Source organism: Pelobates fuscus, chromosome 6 (assembly GCF_036172605.1).
Source record: "Pelobates fuscus isolate aPelFus1 chromosome 6, aPelFus1.pri, whole genome shotgun sequence".
Lineage (NCBI taxonomy): Eukaryota > Metazoa > Chordata > Amphibia > Anura > Pelobatidae > Pelobates > Pelobates fuscus.
This window is the reverse complement of record NC_086322.1, coordinates 280543151-280563964: the sequence shown is the minus strand read 5'-3', so window position 1 is coordinate 280563964 and position 20814 is coordinate 280543151. Positions and strand designations below refer to the sequence as shown.

Genomic DNA, 20814 nt, shown 5'->3' with positions numbered 1-20814 from the left:
TAACCTGTTCATTTTGTAATCAATCATGTTAAGGGACAACATGGCTCCTTTGCCAACTTGATGAGATTTTAAGATCAATGGAATTTTACAGCTAGCCACTTTCATTTGCTAGTACATAAAACTTCAAAGCACAATTATATACGTATCTAAGGATGCTAAAAAAGAAAAGCACACTATACATAATAGATTTCCTTTTAAGTCAGGTTTAAGGAGGCAGAAAGAGGAAAAATATGAAAAATATGTGAACGATTGAAACAGGGTATAGGTGAAAAAAATCATACGCTAAAATGGAAAAGATAAATTGTGTTGAAACAAAATGAAGAATGGCAGAACAAACAAAATATAAGCAGGTAATATGTTCGACAGAATGAAAATGCAGAAATACAAGTGTTATCTTGGCAAGTAGTGATTGCAAACAATCGGTTGATATGTTTAACCCCAGAGCTGTCTTTAAAGCTAATGCCGTACGGTCTATGGAAGGACTCTGTACACTAATTGCGAACTCTTATATAGAACATTTTGGGAGCTAAATGTGTCTAAATTCCTAACAGGGTTATTCACGAAACTCTGAATTACCTCGAATGGAAAAATCGAGGCAATAATAGTTGATCTCGTCACAACGAGGCTATTTTTGTCTTATATGTGCCATTCAGATTTAATTCGAGAAAATTCATTGTTTAGTGGTTAATTCTGTAAATTTTTTATTTTTAAGTAGGACTCCAAGCACCACAACCACTACAGCCCGCTTTAAGAACGGTTTGATAATCGACGTTGATCAAGCACACGTCACCTCCTTACAACAATACAAAAGATAGGGCAATCATTAATAGTTTGACTAGCAAGATAAATATAGACAGCTGACACTAATCACAAGGGACAACCTGAGTGCTTTGCAGAACACAAGACAAAGAAAGAGTACAAGTTGCGCCAGTAGGTTAATTAGTACAAAACGTAGGAATATTATGAAAAAAGTCCAAAGGACACAGTCCAAAATGTTTTCGGCCCACAGGTGATTTTAGTTTGTGCTTGGATGTTTTTTTTTTTATTGACACATGTAAAGAGATGAGATATAACAGGCAAAGGTGTAGTATGTTTTAGATAGGGTTAGAACATACAACAGGATTTTAACTCACATGAGTTGGAGCTTCACATCCAGCTCCAGTTTAGACAGTGCATAGTGGTACAATCCCCACTTACCTCGTTACCTGGAGCCAGAGGCTCCTGCAAAGAGTTTCCATTACCTTTACTGAGCTGAGCCATGCTGTGTACCGTAGTGGTTATGGTACTATTAGTAACCTAGCGCTGTTTCCCCATAAGTTGGCAACCATTTTGCATACATATTGCCATTTACATGGGTCTTGCTGAGTACCGATCGTCCAAGAATGGCAGCAAAACATCAGAGAAGTAAATTGTGTGTAAGTCTACAGCCATGGACGGCCTGCCCAAGGTGTCCAGGTTTAGCATGCTGTGTGTGCTGACACCAGATGTTAAAGTTGTACAAAACTGATATTGTCACCCGGAAGGAGAATATTCTAGCTGGCTGATTGGCAGCCCAATGGCTCAGCTCGACACGCAGAAAAAAAAGGCGATTTAGCTCGGGAATCCAACATTTAAAAAAAAAAAAAAAAAAAAGAAAGAAAGAAAGAAAGGCCGCAGAGACAGATTTTTTGCACCATAAGATGAAGTGGTTATAGTTTTTAGTGTAACCCTTCAATGGTGATGTAAGGCTGGTATGTTCTTATGTAAGCTGCAGCTTTGCTGTGTATCTATGGCAACGATGACATTTAAAACTTGCCATTTTGACAGTAGTCATGATATTTTAGTTACCGCACTAGTCCAGTAATGTAGATGAAAAATAGTGAAGTATTGCAGTTTCTTTTAATACGTTGTTTTACGGGACCAGAAATTTGTAATGACAAGCTTTTTATTTAGACTTTTGACAGTAACGCTTTGAATGTCAATGCAATCCATCCTATTTACTGAAGTGATAACTGTAAGGAATTCAAAGTTAATTTCAGATTTAAAGGAACACTATAGTCAACGAGACCACTTCATCTCAACCCTGCAACCTAAAACAATGCAAATTCAGAGAAACTGCTATGTTTACATTGTAGGGTTAAGTCCTCCTCTAGTGACTATCAGTATGATAACCACTAGAAGTGCTTCTCACCCAGCTCAATGTTTAATTGAATCAAACCTTACATAAAGTCCCATATGAAACTGCGGACGTGTTCTTATCCCATGGAGATTAATTACTTGACTTTTATCAGGACATGCTACACGTCTACAAATATCTATCCCACAAACTGACTCGTAGCATAAATCAGATTTACAGGAACATTATAGCGATAAGCAGGGGCGTACCTAGAGCATATGGCACCCGGGGCGGGTCCTAGTTTTGGCACCCCCCCCCCCCCCCCCCCTGCACTTTAAAATGTACAAAACACCCACATTTTTTTAATGTATGTAGCATTGAGCAGTGCTTGCATGTTTCAATGTAAGCATGCTTTTGTATGGAGTAAGTGTGAGTGAATGAATGGGTGTGTTTGTATGTAGTGTTGGCATTTTAATGCAGGCATGCTTTTGTGTGTAGTGTTGGCGAGATGCAGTGGTGTGGTTATATATAATGGTGATGTTTTAATACAGAGGTGTGTTTGTATGTAGTGTTTGCACTGGAATGCAGGGATGTGTTTGTGTGTAGTGTTGGCAAGATGCTGAGATGTGGGATTGCCATATTTAAGGACACCAAATAAGGGAGCTATCTGCTAAACAGCACCCTAATTTGGTATCTTTACATATGGAATCTCACATAAGGGCACCAATTTAGGGAATTCTCTACTAAATAGCTAAAAGATTAACATTTAAAAAGCCTTTTTCTTAATTTTAATCTTTAGGTTGTTTAGTAGATAACTCACTTATTTGTTATCCTTATGTGGGATTGACATATTTAAGGACACCAAATTAGGGAGCTATCTACTAAACATATACACAACCACAGATATACAAACGCATTTAGTTATTAAGAGGTCCAACCAACCTCCCTACCTTACTCTGGGAGTGACAAGCGGTTGCTGCTGGGCTGGGATCTCTGTGCTCTTCCTTCACAGCTCACTTGCACGACCAGTAGTGATGCCGATGCCAGGATGATGTCATACCCCGGCTGCCGGCTTACTGCAGGGCGTACACAAACTCCTATATGGTCCATAAAAATGTTTAATCTCACTGCCTTCCAGTATATATCTGTCCTATCTGTCTGGGGGAATGTGACAACGTGGATGTATATGTAAGTGGGTGAGTATTACTATCAGGAGAAAGGTATATGGCAGGGTGGGACAGTGTGGTGGATACTATGACAGTGTGTGCCACTGCACACAGTGGATTGAAGGAGGTGACTGCAGGTGAGGTGGTGAGTATATGGTGTTTTATGTCACGGGTGGGAACAATGGGATTGGGTGTTATATGGAAGAGAGGATATTATGTCAAGGCAGGGCCAGGGTGTATGGCAGGGTGTGTATTATGATACGGTGGAGGTATATAGCAGAGAGGGGATTATGGCAGTGTGGGTATTATATGACATGTTAAAGGGGTATATGCCAGGGTGGGAATTATGACCAGGTAGTGGGTTTATAGCAGGGAGGATATTATGACAAGGCAGGGGTGTATATGGCGGGGGTGTATATGGCAGAGAGGGCAGGGGTGTTGAAATTTAAAAAAAAAAAAAACTACTTGTCCAGGGACTAAAGTGTTTGCCCAATCTACTTGTCTGCCGTGACAATCTACTTGTCCTGATACAAATCTTTATTGATAGTAATTTAGGAGACAGACCTGGTGTAGGGGTGATAGGGATGTAGTATGGGTAAGACACATAGTGTGGGGGTGGGATGTAGTGTGTGTAGGGCATTGTAAGGCACATAGTGTGCTGTGGGATAGGGTTGGCAGAGTGAGGAGGGGACAGGTGGCAGAGCGTAGGAGGGAGAGGCTGACAGAGCGTGGGAGGGAGTGACAGGTAGCAGAGTGAGGGAAAGAGGGGTTGACTGGTGACTGAGGGAGGGGGTGACTGGTGACAGAGTGACTGAGGGGGGGGTGACTGAGGGAGGGGGTGACTGGTGACGGGGGGGTGACTGGGGGGTGACTGGTGACAGAGTGACAGGGTGACTGAGGGAGGGGGTGACTGGTGACAGGGTGACTGAGGGGGGTGACAGGGTGACTGAGGGGGTGACAGGGTGACTGATGGAGGGGGTGACAGGGTGACTGAGGGTGGTGACAGGGTGACTGGGGGGTGACAGGGTGACTGGGGGGGTGACAGGGTGACTGATGGAGGGGGTGACAGGGTGACTGATGGAGGGGGTGACAGGGTGACTGAGGGGGTGACAGGGTGACTGATGGAGGGGGTGACAGGGTGACTGGGGGGGTGACAGGGTGACTGGGGGGGTGACAGGGTGAGGGGGGTGACTGGTGACAGGGTGACTGAGGGGGGTGACAGGGTGACTGAGGGGGGGTGACTGGTGACAGGGTGACTGGGGGGGTGACTGGTGACAGGGTGACTGAGGGGGGTGACTGGTGACAGGGTGACTGAGGGGGTGACAGAGTGACTGAGGGAGGGGGTGACAGGGTGAAGGGGTGACAGGGTGAGGGGGTGACAGGGTGACTGGGGGGGTGACAGGGTGACTGGGGGGGGTGACTGGTGACTGGGTGACTGAGGGGGTGACAGGATGACTGGGGGGGTGACTGGTGACAGGGGGACTGAGGGGGTGACAGGGTGAGGGGGGGTGACAGGGTGACTGAGGGGGGTGACTGGTGACAGGGTGACTGAGGGAGGGGGTGAGAGGGTGACTGAGGGAGGGGGTGACAGGGTGATTGAGGGAGGGGGTGACAGGGTGAGGGGGTGACAGGGTGAGGGGGGGTGACAGGGTGACTGAGGGGGGGTGACTGGTGACTGGGGGGTGACAGGGTGACTGAGGGGGGTGACAGAGTGACTGAGGGAGGGGGTGACAGGGTGATTGAGGGGGGTGAGGGGGTGACAGGGTGAGGGGGGGTGACAGGGTGACTGAGGGGGTGAGAGGGTGACTGAGGGAGCGGGTGACAGGGTGATTGAGGGGGGTGACAGGGTGAGAGGGTGAGTGGGGGTGACAGGGTGACTGAGGGAGGGGGTGAGGGGGGGTGATAGGGTGACTGAGGGGGGGTGACAGGGTGACTGAGGGGGGTGACAGGGTGACTGAGGGGGGGTGACAGGGTGACTGAGGGAGGGGGTGAGAGGGTGACTGAGGGAGGGGGTGACAGGGTGATTGAGGGGGGTGACAGGGTGAGGGGGTGACAGGGTGAGGGGGTGACAGGGTGAGGGGGTGACAGGGTGACTGAGGGAGGGGGTGAGGGTGACTGAGGGAGGGGGTGACAGGGTGATTGAGGGGGGTGACAGGGTGAGGGGGTGACAGGGTGACAGCGTGAGGGGGGGTGACTGGTGACTGGGGGGGTGACTGGTGACAGGGTGAGGGGGGGTGACAGGGTGACTGAGGGGGTGACAGAGTGACTGAGGGAGGGGGTGACAGGGTGACTGAGGGGGGTGACTGGTGACAGGGTGACTGAGGGGGGGGTGACAGGGTGACTGAGGGAGAGGGTGACTGAGGGAGGGGGTGACAGGGTGATTGAGGGGGGTGACGGGGTGAGGGGGTGACAGGGTGAGGGGGGGGTGACAGGGTGACTGAGGGGGTGAGAGGGTGACTGAGGGAGGGGGTGATAGGGTGATTGAGGGGGGTGACAGGGTGAGGGGGGTGACAGGGTGACTGAGGGGGTGACTGAGGGAGGGGGTGACAGGGTGATTGAGGGGGGTGACAGGGTGAGAGGGTGAGTGGGGGTGACAGGGTGACTGAGGGAGGGGGTGACAGGGTGACTGAGGGGGTGAGAGGGTGACTGAGGGAGGGGGTGACAGGGTGACTGAGGGGGGGTGACAGGGTGACTGAGGGAGGGGGTGATAGGGTGACTGAGGGGGGGTGACAGGGTGACTGAGGGGGGTGACAGGGTGACTGAGGGGGGTGACAGGGTGACTGAGTGGGGGGGTGAGAGTGAATTTACAATAATATTTTCTTACCATGATTCAATGGCTGTGCAGGAGGTGCAGGCAGTGCAGGAGGTGCAGGCAGAGTGGCCGCAGGGGAGAAACCTGGCAGAATGCACGCTCTGCGCCCCCTGCTGGCACACTCCATAACAGCATCCCTGGTGCTCAGTGATGACTCAGAACACAGGCTGGGAATCCCCTCCCTGTGCTCTGACTCACTCACTGAGCGCCGGAGCCGCGAGGGAGAGGACGACCAGCAGGAGGGACAGAGTGTGGCACCCCCCTACTGGATGGCACCCGGGGCGGACCGCCCCCCCGCCCCCCCCCCTTAGTACGCCACTGGCGATAAGAACACAGACATGTATTCCTAAAGCTCTAGTGACCTGCTCAATGTTTGGGTTCCCGCACCCACGGCTGAAGTGAAAAATAGAGTTTAGCTTATTATTTTCTCCCTCACAGCAGTGCTCTCTTCACGGCTGGCCCCTCCGCTTGGTTGAGATTAGCAATCTTGATAATCTCAGCCAATCCAATGCTTTTCCATGGGAAAGCATTGGGAGGCTAGTGCCAGGGTCAGGGTGTTCATAAGGCGAAACAGGCGGCCTCCTTAGGGTGCACCGGCCCGTGGGGGGGAGGAGGGGTGCTAGACTAGAGGGGGGGGGGGGGCAATGGGACAGGGGAGGGAAGGAAAAGAAACACTAAGTGGGAGGGGGGAACCACTAAATGAGAGGGAAGGGAGGGGAGAAGAACACTAATAAGTATGGGGGGGGGGGCACTAAGAGAGCGATAAGGAGGGAGAGGAACACTAAGGGACAGGAGAGGGAGGAGAGAGGAACACTAAGGGACAGGAGGGGGGTGGGGGACACTATTAGACAGGTAAGGGGGGAGAGGAACACTAAGGGACAGGGGAGGGAAGGGAGAGGAACACTAAGCGACAGGGAAGAGGACCACTAATGGACAGGAAGGGGAAAGGACTAGTAAGGGATGGGGAGGGGAGAGAAAAATTTAGGGACAGGGAGGGGACCACTAAGGGACAGAAAGGGGAGAGGACCACTAAGGGACATGGAGGGGAGAGTGGTACACAGGGAGGCCTGAGTGGGGAGAAAGACACACAGAGAGACATGATGGGGGAGAAAGACACACTGATAGGCCTGGGGGTAAGAAAGACGTACAGAGGGGTTGAAAGAGCCACAAAGAAGGGCCTGGGAGTGGAAATACAAGGGGGATGGGGGTGAAAAAGACACAGAGGGGCTGGGGGGGAGTTAGACACCTAAAAGGGGGTTGTAAGAGATATACAAGGGAGGTGTAAGACACACAATGGGGAAAATAGAGGATAAGATACACTAAAGGGCATAAGACATTTAATAAAAGGGGATAAGAAACAAAAGAATGGTTAAGAGGCACACAGGTGAAGATGCTTTGCCTGTGTACCCAAAAATCCTTGCACCGGCCCTGGCTAGTGCACATGCGCAGCAAAATTCCCTGCTGCGCCAACCATCTGATGGAAATAGCGGAGTTTCACTTGGCTATTTCGAAGGAAGCAAGTAAACATTGCGGTTTCTGAAACAACAGGGACATAGCCCCCAGACGACTTCATTGAGATGAAGTGGTTTGGGTGCCTAAAGTGTCCACTTAAGATTAGAACAATACTCAAAAGAATCATGCACACAATTTCAGTAAGCTTTAACCTTTATATACAGCTCGACCATAGTTACTCTATGTGGATACTAGTATTAGGTAAGGAGACAAGTGTCAACTATCCAGGAAGCCAAACTGACTGACTGGGAAACCAGGAGATTTCCATGGGGACTGCTGTACTCTGCGGCCTTTTGCAGCACCCAGCAGGCCAAACCATCAAAACCAGTGTCCAATTAAAGGATCAGACAGCATATAATAAGATAAGGAATAATTTTAATGGAAGTATGCCCTGTTCAGTGTGTTCCATGTGTGGCTATGGCTATATATGCATATATTTTGATATGTGTGTACGGTTTAATTAACAGGGAATCAAATATAAAGCCCAAGGCTACTAGCTAGGATTTAAAAATACTCACCACTGCAAGCCTGGAGAGTCTATGTCACACTTACCAAGGGTGAATTTTTACTTGCCAATGGTTACTAGCAAGTGGAAATTTTAAACCGTTCCTGTACATATTATAAGAATTACTATATATAAAGTATTAAGTATATAGAATGCTTAATACGTTTATAAAACATGAGATTGATTGCTATAATGCAATGAGGGTTTCACACTCCTCATAGGGTTATTTTCTACACACTGAGCTGTAGAGAATAAAACTCAAAATGGCAAAATAGCCCAAAAATGTAGAGTGTAAAAATTCTCCAACTCAGGTATAGTCACATGTGGGCCGTTTTGCAATTCATATTTCAATTGAGTATTACAATGTGTAGTTACAATGCGCATATTTTCCAATAGTTTTTCCATACTTTCCACTTTAATTTTAGTGGTGTGGCCAGGAGCGAGGCTGTTCTGAGAAATTTTAGGTGACTTACTAACAGAGCCGGCGCTACCATAAGGTGGCACAGGCGGCTGCTTTATGGTGCAATGTCTAGGTGAGCGGCCAGAGAAGGCGCACAACGTTCTCCCTACTGCCAGTCATTACATGTAGCATGGCCTTGCAGACAGCAGTAAAGGATCCTATTTATTCTCTACCCGGTCAGAAAGCTACTCGCTGGGAGATAAAGAAGATCTCTACTATAGTACATGAGACCATGTTAGAACAAGGGATAAGCAGGCACGCAAATGGAATGTTGGGTCCTAAGAGACCACAAAGGCACTGAGGGCAGAGAAAAGCAAACACAAAGGGACTGGCGGGTAAGGAGGGGTAAACACAAAGAGAATGAGAGGGAGATAAATATACATAAAGGGACTGAGGGGAGAAAGAAAAAAACACAAATGGCCTGGGGGGACAAAAAGACACACAAAGGGGCTGGAGGAGAAAGAGACACACAAAGGGGTTGGGGCGAAAGAGACACACAAAGGGGCTGTGGGGGAAATAAGAGACAGACAACGGGGCTGGGAGAAGTAGGAGACACAGAAATGAACTGGGTGGAAAGTAAGAGACACACAAAGGTAGTTGTAAGATACACAAATGGTGGGATAACATAAACTAAAGGGGATGTAAGACTCAAAAGAGGGATACGATACACTAATGGGGTAAGGCATTGAAAAGAGGGGAGGGGATAAGAAACACAAAACGGGTAAGAAATACAAAAGGGGTGAAGAAACACACAGGTGAAGATGCATTTTTGTAGTAAGAAAAATTCATTTTTGCCAGTGAAGCCCTGGCAAAATAATTTTTAGACTCAGACACATGCACATTCTCTTTTTTTGAGGCCCACCAGCCTCCCTACTTTTGGGACAGCTGGAGTGAACACTTTCCCTGGGATCTAGTGGTGATGCTATGATCTTTGTGCTTGACCTTTAGTGATCTTAGACCCAGAGTGATGACAGTTTTTGCCCCTTGTTGTGGGGTGACCTAATGAGGCTCTATTTTGGCATATGGTAGCACCAGACCTATGTGTAGCCAATAACCCTTGCACAGGCTCTGCTTACTAATATAAATGTATGCAATTGGAACATAATTCAGAACACGAGCAATGTATCTTATTTACACAGACTGATTTCTAAACACATTTATTGTAGTTTAAAGACACATTAATGGGAGTATTATTGCTGCAGCGCTGCGCTTGGCTGAGGGATATAACATATAAAAGAGGAACAAAGGGATTTGGTCCCAACATAAAGCCTGCCTTTAATAAACAGGGACACTTGGGAGGTATGGAAGGTAATGAAGGGTGAGCTTCTATTGTAAGGAATCCATTGAATACATTGTATAAAGGTAATTCCCACACAAACTGGGCCTGGCAGGTCACGTGACGCACACGGCGCATGCGCACTAAGCCCAAAAGTGCTGGCAAGCCGCCTGGCTGCGTGCTGACGTCACGCGTGACGTACGCGCGTACCATTCTGTATGCCGGGCGCTTGGTGGCTTCCGTGAAGGTGAGAGCGCTTTAGGAGGACCCGCAGGAGCTACGTTTCCCGCTGGTACAATGGCCAGCTAGACAGGCGATGGGGGTACGGTCTCCAAACTGGAGCGATAACCGCACGAAGGCGGACCCCGAGGAGGAGGGGGGGGAGAGAGGCGGGTTAGTGCGCATGCGCCCCCAGAGGCTGGACTGCTACTGCGCATGCGCGCCCAGAGACTGGGCTTCTATTGCGCATGCCTGCAGCTCGGCGCTAACTGCGCATGCGCGTTGGTTGTTTGTGGCTGTGCATTCCTATAGTAACGCCTACCTTTGACCCGCGCATGCGCTGTGTGTTCTCTGCCACGACGCATGCGCAGTGCGACTCTGCAGAGCTTCACTCCTGCCAGATAGTGAGCACTCCTTGCCCACCATAGACTGCCACAAAGTGAACTACTCTGCATGCTGTCTCTTTTTATATAAAAACAAAACCAAAAAAAGGTGTGTTATCCAGGGGGCTAGGGACTTGGCACAGGTATGGTCCACCTCCCAGAGTGCAGGGACACTGGGGCCCCTGGGAGCCTGAGTGGGAGGGGTTACAAGGAATTCAACCAGGAACTGACAGCTGATTAATACAGGGGGTTAAATACTTCCTGTGATGGAGGGGGTGGGGGACATTTATAATATGATAATAATATTATGTGTTTGTGTCCTGTATATTCAGACTTGTAGCTGCATGAGTAGCATTTTATAGAAACATATGTTTTATTATTATTATTATTTGCATTCTTCTAAAACTTTGACATTGCTATAGATGTGTACATAGTGTGCGTAGCAATCTACAATGAAAAGAAAGCTGCTACATTGTAGACATTTAAACCATTAAGAATTACTCACGTGTGTATACATATCATGTACTCTAAATCACGTGTGTATACATATCACTGTACTCTAAATCATTTCAAGCCGTGTAACAATTCTTTTATTCAATGTATATGTTGCGTGTGCTAGTAATGTTATCGTCTTCTTTAATTTCATTTATTTTGGCTAGAAAAGTTGGCGTGACCACGTAAAATCCTTGTCTTAATGTGTAGCTTATATATGTGTGTAGGCAGAGTAAAACTGCTGAGCATTTCTGTTCCTTATCCTTTTTTTTTTTTTTCCTGAACTGTACTTGCATCTTTGTAAGTTTACAAATATATTTGAGTGGTTAACAAGCTTTTTCTTATTGTATTTGCTTAGGTATCCATATATCATTATGTATTGATTGATCAAATTTGTTCCTGAGAAGTTGGACGCAGTGTAAGAAGTTCAAAGTGGGACTATTCATTGCTTTCTATGTGCTAACCACATAATTCTTTCAATTGAATTACTTCAGTGTCAGGTAAGATCTATCCAAAGATAGTTTTGTATAAGCATAAATAGAGTGTGTGTGTGTTTTTTTTTATGACTTTCTGCTAGTTATTGGTGAATTAACTGGTGTATGGTTAGTCTAAATAGCTGTGTTCATGTTGGTTTCTCTTCTCAGGAGAAGGTCCTTCGGGTTCCTTTCTCCACTCTTTAAGAACCATCAAGCTGGCGATGTCGCGAGTACCAAGTCCCCCTCCCCCGGCTGAGATGTCCAGTGGTCCTGTGGCAGAGAGCTGGTGCTATACACAGGTGAGATGTTTATGCACAGCACTGTGTTAAAAATCACAAAATGTAGATTGAGGATTTTACACAAAAATATGTCTGCTTTGTTCCTCAGATAAAAGTCGTAAAATTTTCATACATGTGGACCATCAACAACTTCAGCTTTTGTCGAGAGGAAATGGGTGAGGTTATTAAAAGCTCCACTTTTTCATCAGGAGCGAACGACAAACTAAAATGGTGAGTAATTGGAGTTACAGTTCTATGTGGCTCTAAGCAGTTTAAATGGAAGCTTTATTTGTTAATAGTTGTAATAATTTGCATAAGGTGGTGACCAGTTTTGCTCCTGTTGCTATAACCCACAGGTGTTTACGTGTAAACCCTAAAGGATTAGATGAAGAAAGTAAAGATTACCTGTCTCTCTACCTGTTGCTGGTCAGCTGTCCGAAGAGTGAAGTACGAGCCAAATTTAAATTTTCTATTCTGAATGCTAAAGGAGAAGAAACAAAGGCCATGGGTTTGTATCTCATTCTTTAGTACCACTCACCTCTGTTTATTTGATTAAACCCTGCTTTTTTTAAATGAATACAAATTTCTTTGTCTCTGATTTGTGTTGCAGAGAGTCAACGTGCCTATCGTTTTGTTCAGGGAAAGGACTGGGGTTTCAAAAAGTTTATTCGTAGAGATTTCTTGCTCGATGAAGCTAATGGATTACTACCTGATGACAAGCTGACACTCTTTTGTGAGGTTTGTATAACGTCTATGCATATTCTATATACTTTTCTTTTCGAATGTGGACCAGTATGCTGGGCCTTTGGTTTGCCACCTTTTGGGATGATTTAGGAGATCAATGCTTTGAAGTCCAGACATATAATATTATTATTATTATTAAAAACAGACGTCCATTCCAGAAAATATGAAAAAGTCTCTTTAGAACATTAGTTTTGGATGTTGGATTTCATTACTTTTGTTTAAAATGGCAGAGGCAGCTAGTGTGTTTGCTTTTTATATTTTTCTGTAAAGCATTTCCTAATTGGGGTCTAACATGGTCAAAGTCACGATAACACAAGATTACATTCTCCTTTTTTAACACAGGTCAGCGTAGTTCAGGACTCTGTTAACATATCTGGACAGAACACCATGAATATGGTGAAAGTTCCAGAATGTCGACTGGCCGATGAACTTGGAGGATTATGGGAAAACTCACGTTTTACCGACTGCTGCTTGTGTGTAGCGGGACAGGAGTTTAAGGCACACAAAGCTATTTTGGCAGGTCAGTGTCAAACAAATGTACACCAGTTGAAGATTAAAATTATTTAATAGTGATTTACTTATCTATATGAATGGTGCAGGGGTATGTTTTTTTTTTTTAAACAAATTTTTAAACGAATTGTCCTGCGAGAGTGGATTGTACAGACAAACCCTTAGGGCCTGTTGCTTTCATTTGGTTTAGCACTTCCACAAAGTGCTGGTGTATTCCACCATTGCTTCACAAGATGTCTGTTACATCGAGGACAGGGTAATGTAGTTCACAGCACTCATGAGTGCAAAGGTTGGCCATAACTAGTATGTTTGTTAAATAATTTTGGGTTTGTTTCTGGTTGCATACAGCACGATCTCCAGTCTTCAGTGCAATGTTTGAACATGAAATGGAGGAAAGCAAAAAGGTAGGAAATATATTTTGATTCAAATAGCGACAAGGTAGCCATTTTCGCCACCATTGTTAAACTATTACACAAAGAAATGATGACAATGCTCTCCTACATCTAGTATTGGTGTAGACTATAATAATTAAGAAATCATCAGCTCCCCATTCACAAAACAACTTGAGAAAAATATGTGCGTGTGGCTTAAAGCATCAGCTGATGCTCTCAGCCAATCAGTGATGCCACTGTCCGAGGCTTGAATCAGAAGGCGAAATCGGAAGGAGAGGGCCAGAACTAAGCAGAACTAAGTTTAAACCCTTAAGGTTAGCCTGCGATAAAGACTTCCTGGCACCATGACATCTTGATTCCGATTAAGTTGTTTTGGTGCCTGAAGGTTTTTTTTATAAGGACCCTTTCAAAGCTGACACTCTCTCAGCCAATCACCGCATAGAAGGAATGGGCTGCTGGGAACTCTCAATTAAATGATTGAACACTTAATGGATGGATGGTGCCTTGTACCAATATAGATGTTATATATATATATATATATATATGTATTCTAGTCAGAAAATGCTTTTTCCTCCCCTTTTTTTTTTATTATGGGGAATTACTAACGCTATTGGTCCATCAGCATCGCCAGGTCCCTGGCTTCCTCATTGAAGCATCAGACTAGAACAGAAGTTCAGGATCAGCGTAATTAGATGCTGGATTGAAAGCTTTGGGGTTAAACTGTTTTTTTAACTGGGATCTACTCGCACCATAACAAATTAATTCTGATACAGCTGTTTTGGTGCATGGAGTGGTCCTTCCAATACTATTTTAAGATAATTTATGTCGGGGATCAAAGTTTCCCTTCCTCATTATTCATCGGTGAGTAAATTCAGCGCTGGAAAGTAGAAATTGACCCCTTGGCAGTGTACTATGGACCCTTCGGGCTTGCAGTGGCGAGAAACCTTAGGGCGCAGCTAATAGTAATGTAGTAAAGTTAAGCTCTGTTCTATGCTGGCAAGTAACAAGCTAAAGCCCATGTGGAAATAAACTCTTTAAGTTGAAAAGTAAAGAATTTGAGTTTGATACCACCTGATTATATCACCCTGACCTCACAGTGTGGACATACAAAGGTATTACAATTTATTTGCAGGTGGAGCGAAGTGGCGATATATGGAAAAGAGTCATGTTGAATTGATCTATTTGCACAAAGTACGTTTGTGGATTCACTGTTGTAATTTTCTTGATACACGTTCGGTCAAAGTCCTCTTTGATTATTCGTTTAGCATTAAAAAGACCTTTATACTGAGCATTAACAGATGTTTGTTAGGTTTATACCAGAATGTTGTTCCCATGTGGAGTAGACATAAAATTTGAGATTTGTCAGAGATTTGCAGTTTATTAATTAATATAATCGCTTGCTTAAGACTCAATTTAGATGTTTTGAATAAATAAAAACACTTGTACTGTTGAGTAGAATGTTCTCATTTTATTTTACTTAGAGCCAGAATTTAGGGGTTATTAGGTAAGGTATGGTTGAGCTGGGAATTTCAAACACTATCTTACTGTAAATTGCGCCTTTTTTAGCATAATGTTTTAATGATTGTAGCCTTACCGACAAATCGGTGTGTAAAATGCAGTTCTTTAATATGGTTCCAAAACTTGTACTGTTATTTTTATTTCAGAATCGTGTCGAAATAAAAGACGTAGAGCCAGATGTTTTCAAAGAAATGATGTGCTTCATATACACCGGGAAAGCTTCTAATCTTGACAAAATGGCAGATGATCTACTGGCTGCGGCAGACAAGGTAAAATTGAGACGGAAAAATAGTCAAAACGGGAGGGGAAAAAAATTAAGTTGGGTAGCTCACACGTTATGAGCAAGACAAACAAAAACCTGTTCAATTTGTTTTACGTACATTAACCATCTGCTCAAAGTCAGTGTAATTTAATGGAGATAGTGTAGTTAGGTACAGTGTGCATTGTGTATAGATGTGTTTATTGCCTTTGCTTAAACTAAATTTAAAGGGACAATCTAAGCCAAAGAAATTTTAGCGTAATGAAGTGTGCTTGGTGTATAGATCATGCCCCTGCAGTCTGACTGCTCGATTATCTGCTGATTAGGAGTTAAATCACTTTGCTGCAGTCATAACCACACATCTCTTGGCTGAGACTCCTTTAGTCCCTCTTCATATGCCCTTAATAAAGTCTAAAGTTTTAGCTTCCCTTATTGCACAATCTGTTTTAATTCTGAATTTATTTTCTTCTGCTTTAGTTAATATCATGCTCGAAATTGCAGGAGCTTCTTGATTAACCCCTTAAGGACACATGACGTGCCTGACACGTCATGATTCCCTTTTATTCCAGAAGTTTGGTCCTTAAGGGGTTAAAGGTTCAATTAACAGCACATGGGCTAAACACATCGAACATAAACAAACTGTGCTGTAAGATCTGATTGATACAAATAAATAAATTCATGGAGGTTGCATGAGTCATAGCCAGGGAAAGTGTGGCTAGGGCTGAAACAAAAGTAATTTAACCCCTAAATGGCAGAGAATTGAGTTGTGAGACTGCAGGGGTATGCATAATTATGCCAGCGTTGGTTTGGTGCTTAGAATGTTCCTTTAAGGTAGCAAGGTACGGGTGCGCAGTGAATACAGCTTGAACGGATACTTTAACATGCGTATGTGTTGGCTGTAGATGTTAAATGTAGATTTGGAGGGGAGGTGTACGTGTTTGTACAGGGAGAGGAAAGCGAAGGCAGTTGATCTGGCAGAATTAAAGAGCTAGATGTAAGGTGGCAGTACATTCTCTCAGTAACCCAAGACATTGTTTGCGATCAGAGTTAATCTAAAGTGGGAATTTCTAATTGTAGTCCACGATAACCAAACCGTAATATATTTAATTTTTTAGCTGTGTTTTCCATTCTGCTATTTTGGTTTCAATATTTCTAAATTCTCTCTGTATTCCTACCAATTGACCTATTAACAACTAACACTGCGTGTTCATGCAGAGTGTCATTATGGCATTTGCTTATTATTGGAGCTAGAGCATTGTTTCCCAAACTAGTCCTCATGGGCCCCCCCAACAGTCCAGATTTTGTTCGTTTCTCCAGTGGAATAAAAAAGGAAAATTCATAAATCCTGGATTGTTGGTGGGCCATGACGACTCGTTTAGGAACCACGGAGCTTAGAGCATACAATGTGCTCTACTGTCTAAAACTGATACCGGTCAAGAAAATCTTGGAAAGAAGGGAAATGGTGTAAGGAGATGGTGTAAGACCTGTCACAATGACTTCAGTTGCAGAGATACAATGTTGTACTTTGCGATAATGTGAACGTACTCTGTAAGGGTGTCTCACAATAGGGCACAGAGCAACGGTGAGTCTCAGTATGAATGGTGGTTATAGGAAATATGGGGTTCTATAAAACAAGCATCCATTGGGTTAACAATGTTAGGTTGATCTATTAATGTTTTGACCACACTGTATTTGATACATGATAAAAGCAGGAGGGGTTCGGAATACAAGCACAATGGAAGTGATCATAAATAGGAAGGCGACATTGGAGGTAAATTGGCAGGATTTGAAAGATAAGACAATGAGATGGATTTTAGTGTAGTTCTAGACAAACCACATGACTTGATTGGGTCAAATGTAAAGGCTTTGCCAATAAGGAAGAGGGACTTATGGCTGATCACGTGGACACGTGTTAGGATGGTCAGAAAGAAAAGAGTAAGCCTATTGGTTAGCAGCATGGCATCATTTTGTATGGAGACAGTAGGAATAGCATTGGCAGGGAGATTAGGGTCATGACTGCATACTGTACATTGGAACAATTAATATGTACTGTAAAACGGAATAATATATTTTTCCTTTTCACCCAGTGCAGTCTTTATGTAATGCCTTGTCAACTAGGAAAGTTGGGAATAATTGTAAATAATCGGATTCATGGATGAATTTAATTGTGTGTGTGTGTGTGTGTGTGTGTGTGTGTGTGTGTGTGTGTATTTTAAAAAGCAGGGCTGTAATTATAATAGGATGTGTATAATGCATTCCCATTAAGTAATATATTTGCTTTGGAAAGAGAAGTATTATAATTATGGAGTGGTGGAAGGAGAGACATTATGGTATATTTAATAATAACAAAATTGGTGTTTTGACTTGATTGACTCCTCACTTTTCAATGCAAGTGTCAAATCGGTATCACAATGTATATGGTATGTTAAAGAGAGATTATCAGTTAGCGATTTTGTTATTTTTTTTTTGTTGGTTTTTTATGCATTTAAATTAAATTGGTAGGAGACCTAAATTAGTTCAGCAAAAGTTTTGTTATCCACAATTATTTTGACAAGAATGTGATTTTAAATGCCTGTGTGCTTAATTGCAGTACGCTCTAGAACGCCTTAAAGTGATGTGCGAGGAAGCACTGTGTAGCAACCTGTCTGTGGAGAATGCAGCCGAAATTCTGATACTGGCTGATTTACACAGCGCAGACCAGCTCAAGACACAAGCTGTAGACTTTATTAACTAGTAAGTATATAACAAAAGGCATACAGTGTAGTTATGGTGGTATTTTTAAAACTCTGTATCTTATGTTTTTTTTGTTTGTGTTTTTCATTTTCTTTGTATTGTTTAAAAAAAATTAAATAATAATAATAATATCTGCATCTGAGTTCTTGTGGCTTCTGTATTCCCTGGATTTTTTTCACTATTGAGTTAGGTTGATATCCAGTTTTCTGAGTTTCTCTAACTTCTATTTTTCACTCCTTTTTTCTTTCAGTCATGCATCTGATGTGATGGAGACATCTGGGTGGAAGTCTATGGTGGTCTCTCACCCACATCTTGTAGCAGAAGCATACCGCTCCCTGGCTTCCGCCCAATGCCCTTTCCTGGGACCCCCACGCAAACGTCTGAAGCAATCCTAAACTGATTCTAATGGAAATCCATCTGTTCTACTGGCCCCACTCTCTCTCGCCTTCTCATTGGATTAGAGACATTGGCTGATGTTTGGTTGAGAGAGCGGTTGCAGAGGTTTTGAGCTTTGCCTCCCTCACATTGTATGTGCTGACACCTTGTTCCCATGCCGCGTGGATAGACTTTGCCTCCTGCCCCCCTATCCTGACTAAAGAACAGATGGTATAATGGACATCCTTTCCTTGCAGAATAAAATTTTATATTTTATGGGTAGTCGGTAGGTTTACCGACTGGGACTTTTCCTTTTATTTATAAGAGCAGGGAGAAGCTTACGAGTGGCTGGGCCCTTCTCTCCCCAAAAGACGTTATGCAGTTTAGCTCTTTAAGGGCTATTATGAGTTTTCATCAGGTGCCATCCTGCTCATTCTTATGAAATTATATAATATTTTTTTTATTTTATTAATATAAAAAAAGACATTTATTATGGGTTGGCCTGGTAGAGATTTTTCTGGTTTCCATTTTATCTTTCCCATGTGCTTTTGTCAGCCCTTTACTGTGGTTATCATCTGCTCCCCATAATTCCTTGATATTCCTGTCATCACTGTTCTCCTCCAGTACCATCATTTTATTCTGGCTTTTTTTTTTTTTTTTTAAACACTGTACTGGCTAACTATAGCCAGTCCTATGCTGTCGTGCTTTCTGTTTCATTATACTTAGCCTGCCGCTACAGATTAGCCATCACCAATATAAAAGATAACTGATTTCTTTCCTTTTGAGGGGCAGCCTTTAATGATTCAAAGCCAGTAGTTTCTCCTTTTTTAAAAAAAACAAACACATTTTTCTGTTTTTTTGAAAATATAAACAATTCCTATTTTGTACTGTTTGGTTTAATATTTTACATATCTAACACATGCAGTGCTTTGGACAAGAGGCACGGAATTAAATGTTTAATTATCACTTTGCTCCTAAGAAAACGGGCCCCTTAGACTTGTGGGTGGGAAATATCAGTTCTAAAAGGCTCCGCTGAGAATGTAAATTCAAATGTGATTAACCCATTACCCAGCTGTTGTAGTTGGAAGTCTAGTGTCAATACTGGAGTTTTTAGTAATGCAGCCTATTGGTTAGATTAACCAGATAATAGTCCCTGATATAGTGGTTTCTCTCTGAATATTACACCAGCCAATCTTGTGTCAGTATTTTAAAATGATTTTGTAATCGGAAGTTTCTTTGCATCCCGTTAATAAGTCTTTGACGACCGATAATGTCAAAACCTATGCACTCACGGGTTTGTAGATAATTTCCCTTATATGAAAGGGTGAGTAAGTTAAAAAAACTAATGTGAGCAAAACGTCTCACCTGTCTATATATACAGGCTTTATTCACTTGTAGGAATGTAATGAATGGAACTTTGAATGGCAAAATCGAAGTTAAAATATAAATGCTAATGCCTATAGCTGAGCTGCAGAATATTTCCAGAGGAGCTAGTTTTGCCTAAATGTTACCATTAGGATTCTAAGTTCAGCGAAGAAATCCTCATGTATGTGTCCAACCGTTACTCGCCAGCTAATTGTGTAAACTTTCTCATTAATGCAGATAACCAAGAGGCATATTGAAGAGGTTAGGAATTGTTGTCCATGCATTAGAATTGGAAAGATAGGTTACCTGTGCCATTATGACTGGTTCGGACCAAACATGCAAAAGCACTATTTGCAAACTGAAAGAAAATGGGCCTGCTACTATTTTCACTCTTTAGATTCAAGCTAAAGAGGGAGTAAACCGGAAACATCCATAGGTACCTGGAGAGAGCTGCACTATTAAGAGTAACAAGAGAATGGGCACAAATACCCTAAATATACCCATTATGACTGTTGACATCGTTTATACCAGCAATTAGTGCTCTGGTAGGTTAAACACAGTTGGCTGCTGGGGACTCTCGTATAGCATCAAAATATATATATTTTTTTAATGCTGAATGAAAGGATGGGACAAGGGGCCTCCAGACCCTATAACCATTTCAGTGAGATGAAACAGATGTATGCCTACAGTGTCCCTTTAAGATCACAAACACTGGAGTGATGTACAACTGCAGACAGAAATAAAAGGTCCTGGTCTAACAAATATTGATTTCTGCTGTGACTTGGAGATCAAAGTTTGATGTAAACCACATGAATCTGTGGATTCCTTCTGCCATTTGTGTGTGGCACTTACGGGTGCACAATATGTTTTCTTTAGGCCCTTAAGTATTGTGTCTACAGGATTAGTTACAAGTTATGATTGTATCAAGTCATATTGGAATCCCTAAGGATGTGGCAGCCTGAAAGTTTAGCGCTTCACTCTTATTCCCAATTCTTATGGGAATTGTCGGTTGTCTGGCCTATTTTTTGACCACCCCCCTGTCCTATGGAATTTTATGGTCCATGTGGAATCCATGTCACAAGAAAATCAGCCTGTTACAGAGGAAAAGTGGGGTCCATACACCCATTGCTTGTTACTGCCCATGCAAAAAAAAGAACAGTTTTCACTTATCTTGTTAAATGGATACGTATACTTTTCTGGATACATTTTTCACTCTAAGGTAGTAGTTTTTTTTCGGTAGTACT

The 20814-nt window shown here is 43.4% G+C and overlaps 1 protein-coding gene across 3 annotated transcripts; it reads left to right on the top strand.

The window, feature by feature from the left end:
- The first annotated feature begins 9991 nt into the window (after positions 1-9991).
- SPOP (speckle type BTB/POZ protein) lies at positions 9992-18862 on the top strand. 3 transcript variants are annotated; one of them, XM_063459262.1, is made up of 11 exons: positions 9992-10073; positions 11279-11420; positions 11565-11695; positions 11784-11905; positions 12031-12182; positions 12285-12412; positions 12761-12938; positions 13277-13332; positions 14985-15107; positions 17688-17830; positions 18081-18862. In XM_063459262.1, exons 3-11 carry the CDS (start codon positions 11618-11620, stop codon positions 18223-18225), a joined length of 1125 nt encoding a protein of 374 aa, XP_063315332.1. In that variant the 5' UTR covers positions 9992-10073; positions 11279-11420; positions 11565-11617; the 3' UTR covers positions 18226-18862. The 3 variants fall into 3 exon arrangements, with proteins under 3 accessions (XP_063315332.1, XP_063315333.1, XP_063315334.1); XM_063459263.1 differs by lacking the exon at positions 9992-10073 and adding an exon at positions 10424-10571; XM_063459264.1 differs by lacking the exon at positions 9992-10073 and adding an exon at positions 10684-10703.
- Positions 18863-20814: the final 1952 nt, after the last annotated feature.